Source organism: Thalassophryne amazonica, chromosome 15, assembly GCF_902500255.1.
Source record: "Thalassophryne amazonica chromosome 15, fThaAma1.1, whole genome shotgun sequence".
NCBI lineage: Eukaryota > Metazoa > Chordata > Actinopteri > Batrachoidiformes > Batrachoididae > Thalassophryne > Thalassophryne amazonica.
In genome coordinates this window covers 14,981,024-14,993,601 of record NC_047117.1, presented here as the reverse complement: position 1 = coordinate 14,993,601, position 12,578 = coordinate 14,981,024, and the positions used below count along the sequence as shown (strand labels likewise).

Genomic DNA, 12,578 nt, shown 5'->3' with positions numbered 1-12,578 from the left:
ACTAACGCTTGGTAACAGATGAAGTCATCTTAGTCAAAGAACTTTTAGTTTGAGATGAAAATACAGTCAAGTCTGGGAGCAAGCACGAGTCACTACATCCACCACACTATGGAACCACCTTGGGTCCTGCATGACAACCACCCAGACGGACACTCTGTCCTTACTGCTCAAAAATAACTACCCATCTATAGCAGCCAGTTGAAACACGGGTTCCAGCTAATGCTCTCTCATAATGCAGTGATATGTGTTTTACAGCCAGTATTTTTGAACTGATTTAATTAGTTTTAACAATAGAATGTTTTGCATGGATTTCAGGAGGCTAAATATGATTGTACTAGTTTTACATTTGCTTGCTTTGGGCAGACACTTTAATCCAAAGTGGTTTACAGTTGAGGATATAAGACTGTAATAATCTTGAACAAGATCAGGAGGCAGGTCACAGGTTTTGACTGGTTGTAACAGAACACAATATCTTTGAATTTTGGATAAGAAATTTGAAGCCATATCTGTGGGTTATGAGTCTCTGGGGTTTTTTTTAATTTGACTTTTTTTTATTATTATTAGGACACATGAGTGATTCATTCATTCAATAATTGCTTGTTTAACAAACTCATTTGCAGTCTCGCTCACACATTCAGTTAATTAAGTCACCAGCTCACCTAACCTGCATGTCATTGGAAGTGAGAGGAAGCCGGAGCACCCGAGGGGAACCCATGGAATGACGGGGAGAACGTGCAAACTCCACACGGGAATAACTGGACCTTCTCAGTGTTTGGCAACAGTCCTAAGCACTAAGTCATTGTGCCTCCTCCACGTGATTAATTTATTCTTTTTTTAAAACATTTGTTGATAATGAAATTGTTAGTTGGAAATGAAAGGAGACATTTGATGGTGGATTTTGATGGACAGATGTTTGGATTGCACAGCTTGAGAGGAGTACTAGAAGACGGAGTAACGTGTAAGTGACGTTGAGTGACAGAGAGACGTCCAGCAAGGCAGAGAAAGGGAGATGACAGTGTGATGCTGTGAGCTGACCTTGTTCATCTCAGATGTGGTGTTCTCCGTCTCTGTCCACAGCTCTTAATGGGCTCCCTCAGTTTAAAGTCGAAAGAAGAGATTAAAGGGACATTAGCCAGGGGAGGAGAGGTGGTGGGTGGTGGTGGGGCATGGAACAGTTCAAGGTGGGAATCATGAAGAAAGTGGCCGACGGGTGCTCAGGCTCTACGTCTTTGTGTTTGTGCAGACTGTGTGCACATCAGCCTCTCTAACTGAGGGTTCTTCCTCTCTGATACCAGTGTTGTAATATAAATCACATCAAATCAATTTTATTTATATAATGCCAAATCACAACAAACAGTTGCCCCAAGGCGCTTTATAATGAAGTAGAAATACTTCGTAAAGCTGGGCTTACACTGTGCGAGTTTTGGCCTGTTTTCAGCCGATTTTTTCTCATACGAGAATTTTTTGGATCGCGCTGAGTTTCAGCTTAATCGTGCGTCCTGCATCATGTAGTATATATGGAGTAATGAGCTGCGTTTAACCTCTCATGATCACCTCGTGATCGGCAATCGTATGGTTGGATGAAAATCAAACCTGTTTGATATTCTGGTCAGCCGTCGTGAGGGTATCCCACTGCTGAAGCCATGGTTGAAGCAGCGCTACAAGCGTCTCTCACACTGTGCATGTGAAAACACCGGAGAGAGCATAAACAGTGATCATCTCTTTGGGACCTTGGTTGTGTCTGGGAATCACAGGGAGGAGATCGTGTTTCACGTAACACCTTCTACCTCCCGCATGATTTTGGGGTTCCCATGGATGGTGAAACACAATCCCCGGATTGATTGGCCATCTGAGGTTGTGACGCAGTGGAGCGAGACCTGCCACCGGGAGTGTTTAGGATCCTCGGTTCCACCCGGCATGACGGCTAATGAGGAGGTCAAAGTCCCCCCCAATCTGTTGGCGGTGCCAAAGGAGTACCACGATCTTGCTGACGTCTTCAGCAAAGATCTGGCACTCACACTTCCCCCGCACCGACCGTACGATTGTGCCATCGATTTGATCCCGGGCGCTGAGTACCTGTCCAGCAGGCTGTACAACCTCTCATGTCCGGAACGCGAATCAATGGAGACCTACATCCGGGACTCCTTAGCTGCCGGGCTGATCCAGAACTCCACCTCCCCGATGGGTGCGGGTTTCTTTTTCGTGGGCAAAAAAGACGGCAGACTCCGTCCATGCATCGATTACAGAGGGCTGAACGAGATCACGGTTCGCAACCAATACCCATTGCCTTTGTTGGATTCGGTGTTCACGCCCCTGCATGGAGCCAAAATTTTCACTAAACTCGATCTTAGGAATGCTTACCACCTGGTTCGGATCCGGAAGGGAGATGAATGGAAGACGGCATTTAACACCCCGTTAGGTCACTTCGAGTACCTGGTCTTGCCGTTCGGTCTCACGAACGCCCCCGCGACGTTCCAAGCTTTGGTAAATGACGTCTTGCGGGACTTCCTGCATCGGTTTGTCTTCATGTATCTGGATGATATACTCATCTTTTCTCCGGACCCTGAGACTCATGTCCAGCATGTACGTCAGGTCCTACAGCGGTTGTTAGAGAACCGGTTGTTCGTGAAGGGCGAGAAGTGCGAGTTCCACCATACGTCTTTGTCCTTCTTGGGATTCATCATCTCCTCCAACTCCATCGCCCCTGATCTGGCCAAGGTTGCAGCGGTGAGAGATTGGCCCCAACCAACAAGCCGAAGAAGCTACAACAGTTCCTCGCTTTGCGAATTTCTACCGGAGGTTCATTAAGGGGTACAGTCATTAGTTAGCCCCCGGACTGCCCTGACCTCCACAAAAGTCCCCCTTCACCTGGTCGGATCGTTGCGAAGAGCCGCGTTTAGGAGTTGAAACGTCGGTTTCTCGACTGCGCCAGTTCTGGTGTAGCCTGACCCTGATCGCCAGTTTATTGTCAAAGTGGATGCCTCTGACTCAGGGATAGGAGCCGTGCTTCCCAGAGTGGGGAGTTCAATAAGTTCTCCATCCTTGTGCCTATTTTTTCCCGCATGTTGACCCCAGCCGAGCGCAACTATGACGTGGCAATCGGGAACTCCTCGCGTAGAAGGGGCTCTTGAAGAGTGGAGACACCTGTTGGAGGGAGCGGCGTTGCCCTCATGGTTTTCACGGACCATCGGAACCTGGGAGTACATCCAGACCGCCAAGCGCTAACCCCAGCAAGCCCGCTGGTCCTGTTCTTCGGGCGCTTGTGACTTCCAGATTAACTACCGACCCCGTGACTAAGAACAACGATCGGATTCACTGTCCCGGGTGCACGAAGAGGAAGCCAAGGCTGAGCTGTCTGCTCCTACCGAGACCATCATCCCCGAGTCCACTGTCGTGGCCACCCTCACCTGGGATGGGACGTGGATAAGACCGTCCGGAGCCCTGGCAAGAAACCCGGACCCGGGACCGCCCTAGAACAGATTGTACGTCCCACCAGAGGCCAGAGCTGCCGTCTTGGACTTCTGTCACGGGTCCAACTCTCCTGCCATCCCGGACTGCGTAGGACCGTGGCAGTTGTCCAGCAGTGCTTCTGGTGGGTGTCCCTGGAAGCCGACGTCCGGGACTACGTCCAGGCCTGCAACCACCTGTGCCAGGGGCAAGGCAGACCATAGGAGGACCACAGGGGCCTCCTCCAGCCCCTGGCCGGTGCCATCATCGCCCCTGGTCCCACATCGGCCTGGACTTCATCACGGGCCTTCCCGCCGTCCCAGGGCAACACCGTCATCCTCACGATAGTTGGACCAGTTCTCCAAGGCGGCCCACTTCGTGGCCCTCCCGAGCTCCCGACGGCCCAGGAGACGGCAGACCTCCTGGTCCACCACATCGTGCGTCTGCATGGGATACCATCGGACATCGTATCGGATCGTGGTCCCCAGTTCTCCTCGCAGGTCTGGAGGAGTTTCTGTAAGGAGATGGGGGCCACCGTGAGTCTCTCGTCCGGGTACCACCCCCAGACAAATGGCCAGGCAGAATGGGCTAACCAGGAGCTGGAGCAGGCCCTTTGCTGCGTAACCTCCGCGCACCCGGCGGCCTGGAGTAACCATCTGGCCTGGATTGAGTATGCCCATAACAGCCAGGTCTCGTCGTGCTACCGGCCCTCATCCCCCATTTGAGGCGTGTTTGGGGTACCAGCCCCCATTGTTCCCGCTTGTGGAGGGAGAAGTCGGAGTGCCCTCGGTCCAGGCCCACCTCAGGAGGTGCCGCCGTGTGTGGCAGACCGCCCGTTCTGCCCTGTTGAAGGCCCGGACGAGGGCCAAGGCCCATGCAGACCGCCAGCGTTCCCCGGCCCCTGCGTACCAGCCCGGGCAGGAGGTGTGGCTATCTACCAAGGACATACTGCTCCAGGTGGAATCACCAAAACTCAAAGACCGCTACATCGGACCGTTCACCATCCTCAAGGTCCTCAGCCCGGCCGCAGGGAAGCTGCAGCTGCCAGCTTCACTGCGGATCCACCCCGTCTTCTATGTGTCCCGTTTGAAACCCCATCACACCTCGCCACTTTGCACCCCTGGACCTGCACCGCCTCCTGCCCGGATCATCGACGGGGAGCCGGCATGGACTGTGCGTCGGCTCCTGGACGTCCGTCGGAAGGGCCGGGGTTTCCAATACCTGGTGGACTGGGAGGGGTACAGACCCGAAGAACGCTCCTGGGTGAAGAGGAGCTTCATCCTGGACCCGGCCCTCCTGGCTGAGTTTTACCACCGTCACCTGCACAAGCCTGGCCGTGCACCAGGAGGCGCCCGTTGGGGGGGGGGTCCTGTTGTGTGGGTCGCTGAAGAGGAGGTACTGCTGGCCCACCACCACCAGATGGCGCCCTGCTTGGAGTGCGGGCTTCAAGCACGAGAGGGCGTCGGAGCAACAGAGAGTGACAGCTGTCATTCCTCATCTGCACCAGCTGTCTCTCATCTTCCACATCACCATAAAAGCCGGCCTACAACTCCACCTCCCCGCCGAGAAATCAGCAACCAAGAGGTAACCTTCTCTGCGGTAATTTCTCTGCTAACTAAACTCTTCTTTGCAGCCGTTTGCCCTGTGGTGTGCTTATCAGAGCTGGAGTAAGAGCGTGACCGCGACGACTTCGCATCACACTCCATAGCAGATAAGTGGTTACACAGGAGCTGCACGAGTCTGTGATTGGAGGTGGAGGTGCTCCCTCCTTACAGAACATTTATCTGCGAGTGGACTACTGAGTGTGCGGATTCACACTCACGTGGATTTTCTCTGTTCTCTGCCAGCAGTACCAGAGTCGACAGCTGAAGGCAGAGGCCACCTGGGGACTCGGGACTTGGCGGCTCCGGTGTTCTTCAGGCCCGCTGGTGGTGGAAGCTGTGTGGGAATCAGCTCTTCTCTCGCCAGAGGTCTTCTATCTTCGAGCCTGCACACACGTCACCTGGTGTATAATTGGCAATCCATATTTCTGTCTGTATTCCGTTGTGTGTTTCCACAACATGAAATTGTTACTCATTGGCTTATCCATTGTCTGTTCCTTAGCGCCCCCTGTTGTGGGTCCGTGTCACGACACCTTCCCAACACCCTGTGAGCAAGCACTTGGCAACAGTGGGAAGGAAAAACTCCCTTTTAACAGGAAGAAAAAGAAAAGTCAGGATTGTGTGGAAAATATTCAATCAAACAACAAACAAACAAAACAAAACCCGCTGACTCTTCCATTTCCATTCATTTCTATGAATTTCAGTCCTGTGACACATTCCAAGAAAACTTGGGACCGGGGCAGTTTAGCACTATAATGATGCTGTTTCAGACAGGTGATATCAGCAGGTGATGATTGTGATCATGATTTGGAACAGAAGCTTTATCCATAAAAAGCAGAGTGTTTGAGGAGCAAAGATGAGTAGAAAATTTTGAGTTTTTCAACAAATGTGTGAGAAAATTACTACAATTGAATGGGAAAGTGTCTTCAAACATTTAACATTTGAGTTTTATTGGAGTTTAATTCATTAGTGTTTAAATGAGCATAATAGAGTAACATCCTAACAATAAATACCAAAAACCTCCAAAACAAAAACAAAGCATATAGCGCTATTACACAAGGAAGCAGTCAGATATTGAAGCCTTGGCTGGTCTTGCTCCTCCCTACATCTCTGATGTGCTACAGCTTCACACCCGACCCGCAGTCTGAGGTCAGCAGGCCAGATGTTACTGATAGTCCCAAAAACCCATTTCAGGATGTGACTTGATCACTGTTTTGAAGCAGTAGCACCCAGGTTGTGGAACACTCAACCTCTTTTCCGCTGCTGTCTAGACGCTGTTGGTGTATTTAAAAAGCAGTTAGACTTTTCTTTTTAAACAGGCTTTTAGTTAGACAAAGGTTTTTATTGTTTTATCCACAAAGGTTTTTATTGTTTTAATCTTTTATTGTGTTTTCCTGTGTTTAAAACCTATGTTTTAAATGTACCCTGTCTGTATTTTATGTATCTAACTTGTTTGCTTTGTGAGCACTTTATGTCATATCTGTGAAAGGTGCTATATAAATAAAATTACTTACTTACTTGAAGTAGAGATACAGTTTTTGAACAAATTGTGCTACAGGTTCTTGTACTGTATTACTGTACTATTTCAGCTACTGTGTCAGTGTTCATTTTGACAGCATGTTTTGGTTTAGTTTTAGTCATAGTCATAACTATCGGAATATTGTAGCCAGCTATATCACCTGTAGATTTTGTTGGCTAAAATCTTATATTTTGTCAACTAAAATGAGATTCTAAAACAATTCAGAATCCACATTTTAAACAATAACACCTTACTGTTCAAACAAAACTAGTTAAAAAATGTCTGTTTAAATTAGATGGACCCAAGAGAAAGGGAGAAAATATAATTAAAATAACATGTTAGAGTTCATTTTTTAGCCCCCAAAGACTAACCATTAAAAAACTGTGTAGCTTTATTTGCTAAAAATTTAAATAGATTGAGCAGTCAGCTCAACTGTCTGATTCTGCAGCTAAAGGCTAAACTAGCACTCGCTGATTAAAACTTAGTGTTTAGTGGGGTACTAATGTCAGGTTTATTTTCGGATTACTCACGCACCTCAGACAAATTTGCAACAGCTCCGTTGCTTAAAAGGTGTGTGTATACGAGGGCTGTCAATAAAGTATAGGTCCTTTTTATTTTTTTCAAAAACTATATGGATTTCATTCATATGTTTTTACGTCAGACATGCTTGAACCCTCGTGCGCATGCGTGAGTTTTTCCACGCCTGTCGGTGACGTCATTCGCCTGTGAGCACTCCTTGTGGGAGGAGTCGTCCAGAGAAGTTTCAGAAGAAGTCGGTTTCAGCATTTTATCCGGATATTCCACTGTTAAAGGAGATTTTTTTTAATGAAAGACGTGCGGACGGGTCCGCGCGTCGGGACGCAGCCAGGTGCGGCGGCACAGGAAAAACTCTTCCGTGTTGATAACCATTTGTAAAATCCAGGCGGCTTTTGATGGCTTTCAGTGGAGTGAGTATATGAGAAATTGTTTAACAGCTGGACATGTTCCAACTTGTCCTTAAGGCTTCCAACAGAGGTGTTTTTCCTGTGGTGGAGCATCGCGGCGGCTGCGAGCCGACGCTGCAATCCGTCCGCACGTCTTTCATTAAAAAAAATCTCCTTTAACAGTGGAATATCCGGATAAAATGCTGAAACCGACTTCTTCTGAAACTTCTGTTCTCTCACGACGTCCTGGATCAATAGAGCCTGAAATGTGGAGGTTTTCAGCTTGAAACAGGCTGACGGTGGCGCCTGAGAGCGCTGCGCGATGTCTCGCACCGTGGGAAGTCCTTAAAGCGACAGTATCACCTCAAAATCTCTCATCAGCCATTAAAATTTTCACTGAAAACCAGCTTAATTTTTCGAACCGTGTCCACTTCGATGTGTCTCACAGGTTTAGAAAAAATTTGATCAAACAAAGCGCCAGTCTCTCAGCAACTTCTCAGACAAAGGAATTCCGACGAGGGGCTGGACGACTCCTCCCACAAGGAGTGCCACAGGCGAATGACGTCACCGACAGGCATGGAAAAACTCACGCATGCGCACGAGGGTTCAAGCATGTCTGACGTAAAAACATATGAATGAAATCCATATAGTTTTTGAAAAAAATAAAAAGGACCTATACTTTATTGACAGACCTCGTATATATCCAAAAAAGAAGAATTTCGGATTGAGTGTGTCTGCTGCTATCTTTCTGTCTCTGATGAGATGGTGTGGCTCTCTGGCTGGCTGCTTCAGCTCCGCCCAGCCTCACTTCAAACAGTTGTTGAACAAAGCTCCTCCCGGCAGGGTGATGTGTGTCCTCGTTCTTCTGCTTTTTGCGCCTAATCTTATTGTTATGACTCAGACTGAGTGCTTCGCTTTGTATTTAATTATTTTTCCGGGATTACACGACTCTTCACAAACATGGCAACTGTGAGACTTGTTCAACCTCAGGCACAGAATTACAAACTCCACCCCTATGTGCGTTCTGCGTGTGTGGCAAGTTGAATGCGCAGTGCGCACAATGGGCCTCATGTATCAACGTTGCGTACGGCGATATTTGAGCGTATATGGGGTGTATGCCAAAACGGCTGCTCTACTTGACATTTATCAATGTGGTCGTTGGCGTACGCTGCGCTGAAAATATACACCAGGTCGAGAGGTGGCGTAAATTATACACCAAAATGAACCAGCGCTGGAATGCACATAAAAATGAAGGTGATCAACATGATAAACATTGCCATTATACAAATCAATGCATATGTTACATAAATAACACTTTCCTGATTATACTACATAATAATCAATACAAATCCCGCCTTTGCGGGATTGTTATGGAGCACGATCCGTGGTCACAGCGCTGACAGGAAGGAAAGCGCTGCTCGCCTTTTTCTCCAGACTTCGAGCCTGGAGCCAGAGCAGCGCTGAGCTTAACTTCATGTGGTGTGATTGTTTTAGACTATGAAATTGATAATAACTACTGTAGTTTCGTCATTCCCTTAATTCGCCCGTGCTGCAACCAGGTTTTGTCATCTCCATTCGGTTGTCACAATAAAATAAATACAGAAATACATTTAAAAAATAAAGAAATCTGACAGATTAGGCGTGTCTTATTAATTGAGCAAGCAAATATCCACATGTCAAGAATTATTGACATGTGAAAAGAGAATACAGTGGTCCCTTGCTATAACGCCGTTCACCTGTCGTGGCCTCGGAGTCTCGTGGAGTATTTAGTCCAATTTTGCATGCCTTTTTTTTTACAGTGTTTTGTGTTCTGCGTATCTGTTTATAAGAATCTTGTTGCCCAGAAGAGAAATGAGCGCCAACAACTACTCATAACTGTGTTTGTCACTCGGAAACAAACACCTGCAGCCAGGTGTGAGTTGGAAAAAGGTGCGGCGTCAGGACGCAGAGGCCCGATTTGTGAAATACTGGTCAGTCACTATTAATAATTTCTTATGTATCCGACCTCGTTCGTTGATCGTTAAAATTAATTTGTTAGTTCTAAATGCCATCATAATTATTTATAGGAAAACGTTCTATTTTTATTTCTCAAACAAATGTTTGAGCCTGAAAACAGTTTGGTATTATTTTCCTACTAAGGTTTGAACTTTGAGAGTGTTTACACATGAGAGAAAAGTGAGAAAATGTTCATGCCTGATTGAGAAAGTGTATAAACTGTGTAGTTGAGGGGTTTTACATCTTTGAAACGTCTATAATAATTGTAAAAAATAACGCTGCCTAACGTTGCGGTTTTGCGTATTACGAGCTATTTTTTAGAACGTAACTTCAGCGATTAATGAGGGACCACTGTAACACTTTATTGATTATATACTACAAAACAATTGATACAACAGCCGCTTTTGATGCTCTATTGGCACGCGTCGTGATTGGTGGAGTTCTTTTTCATTGCCGTCTTTCTGGCTTCCATGTCGTAAAATGAGGGTATGTCTGAAGCAGAGTCTGAATATTTATGGGCGTGTTTATTATAATTACGATCGTTTCCACCCGCCGCATTTATCAAGATCACGTCAGGCGTATGCCAGAAATGGGCAGGTGCGCACTGCTTGATACATGTCACGGCGACTTTGGTGTATTTCAAGTTTACGCCGTAAATGTACGCCACAAGTGCGCAACATTGATACATGAGGCCCAATGTGACAGGTCCTTCAGAACACAAACATAGACATAGGCTAAACAGGTGCAGAATGTAATGGTATGGGTAAGCTGAAAGTCTAAAAGTAAACCGCTTCTTATCCGCAAAAGCAGGCTAAAATATTAAAATAGAAGTGTCTAGTAGCGTGACAGATGTACTTGTGTGCATGTTTACCTTGGTAAATGCGAATAAACTGTGTAAAATGATGATTATAGATGTAGGGTCTTAACCTTAGCCTGCTTTTGTTTTTTAAACGCAGCTGTCCAAAATGTGCTTCCAAGTTAATTGTGGATGCGGAATTTGTTCTTTTGTTCGATGAAGAATGACTTGAGGTTCAAAAATACCGGAGTTCCCGTTCAATATTGGTATTCATTACAGGCTATGTTGTTTCTTTTTGGTTTAGTGAGGCAGAGCCAGATGGTAAATATGCTGGAATTAATCAACAAAAAGTAAATAGTTTGTGTTATAGTTTGTGTTATGCACAGTTATGGGGAAAAGTGCACTGCTTTGAGGGAAATGGCACAGATGGTAAACCATGTTGTTCTGAAAGTGGGAAGTTGGTGGTTCAATCTCAGAGTGCTCCTGTATGTCAAAGGGTCCTTGAAAAAGTCAGTTCACCCCAACATGCTCAAGTCCCAGCTCATTGAGGAACAGTGTTGAATCTGCAGTTTTACCTTGAATAAATTTGATTATTTTGGTTTTGTACTTAAATTTGTTGGGACTTTTCAAATTTAATTTTCTGTTTACATAATGATTCTAATTCAAAAAGTAAATAAATATTGTAGGACACCTAACACGTTTGCGCAACAGTGTATCTGAGATTTGTTTTTTGTGGACTAAAACAGACATTTTGACACTCGTGTTCCGTCATGGTGAATACACCTTTACTCAAATGAAAACTAACATTGTTCTCTTTGTGGTCTCTCTCAGAGGTGGCTCCCTACCTGCGAGGAGGCGGACAGGCGCAGCAGGTGGTTTTGGAGGGTAACAGACTGGTGCTGACCTGCCTTGCAGGAGGCAGCTGGCCTCTGCAATACTGTTGGACACTGAACAACAGCAGCACCGACTGGTCACCACAATACATGTAGGTTCACATTAAATGGCTGATTGTGTGTCATGATGTGTTCACGCACATCAATCTGCTAGTTACCCTTCCTGGCTGCCTTCATTCCATCATGCCTTTCTTCCTTCTTGCATTCCCTACTTTCTTTTTTCTGTCTCGTCTCCTCGGTATTCAGACAAGTTCATAACAGTGGCGTCCGTGGAAAGCCATGACTGTTTGTGATGAAATGTGTTCGTGAAGGTCAAGAAATTTAGCCAGGAACCCAAAGTGAGATTAATTATTGCATTACCACCATAAATATGTATATGTGCTGTGGAAGGAAGAAAAGACCCAATCAATATGTCTGACTTTCTCTCTGCAACACTCTCGTGCTTGTCCTCGCTCCTTCTCTTTGTGTGTGTTGGCAGGTGAGTGTGAGGCAATCCTTGGGCATAACTGCAGCTGTGAAACAAAATTGTTTTTCACATCATTCAGAAATAGAGGGAATCTTGGGAGTACATCTACACACACATACACACACAGGAAGGAGGTTGAGCAAGCATTCTGGAGGCAGTCGTTTGAGCCAAGAGGTGTTGTGAAGCACTTGACTGTTCTCAGCATTCTGGCTAGTGAGACCAGAGCGATGCTGAGTTGGCAGTGTTTTGCATGTGTGTGTTTGTGTGTGTTCAGGAAGATGGTCTTCTGCAAGTGGAAGGCTGGCTTCACTTGTCTGATTTAACAACTTCAATATTAATTGTTTTTTAATACCTTATCACTGACTTTACATTCTGCAAGGCAACTCATGCCGAGCATCCTCCACCAGGAGTAGTGCTCCCCACAGTTTAAAGGACACCAATTTTATTTTTCTTCCTTGCAATAGAGTTCCAACCCCAAGTACCAAATTAGATTTTGATCCAACCAACTGTTGCTGAGATGCAATGCAAAATCACTTCCTGTTTTGTTGTATCGTCCCCAAATTTGGCTGTGATGGAGCAGTGCTTTACGCACATATTGATAGAATTATGAGACTTGGTCTGAATATCAACCTTGCAAATTTTGTGAATACTTGACAAAAATGGTTGTCTGTGAAAATTTTTTAGATTTTTCTATAAAATCGAGGATGGTAGAAAATGCGGTATGGGGAAAATTGAAGTCATGGGATGTACTAAACTCTGCTTGATCCAAGGAATTCAACAGTACCTGAGTTCTAAAGTTGCACCCATTGGTGGCGCAAGACAAGTGGATGCACTGGCATGAAAGCTGGTGAAAAGAATAACAGTTGTGTCTGCAGTAATGGAACCATATTTTACAACTTTTTTCACATACGGTTGTAGTATTAGCAAGAAATGTGGCT

General features: G+C 46.1%; 1 protein-coding gene across 3 annotated transcripts in view; it reads left to right on the top strand.

The window, feature by feature from the left end:
- Positions 1-12,578, top strand: part of LOC117527072 (protein sidekick-1-like) — a 747,725-nt gene that overhangs the window by 301,295 nt on the left and 433,852 nt on the right. For all 3 annotated transcript variants that reach the window (XM_034189250.1, XM_034189251.1, XM_034189252.1), the window contains exon 2: positions 11,113-11,266. In XM_034189250.1, the coding sequence (XP_034045141.1) occupies positions 11,113-11,266 (154 nt within the window). The remainder of the gene's footprint in view (positions 1-11,112; positions 11,267-12,578) is intronic.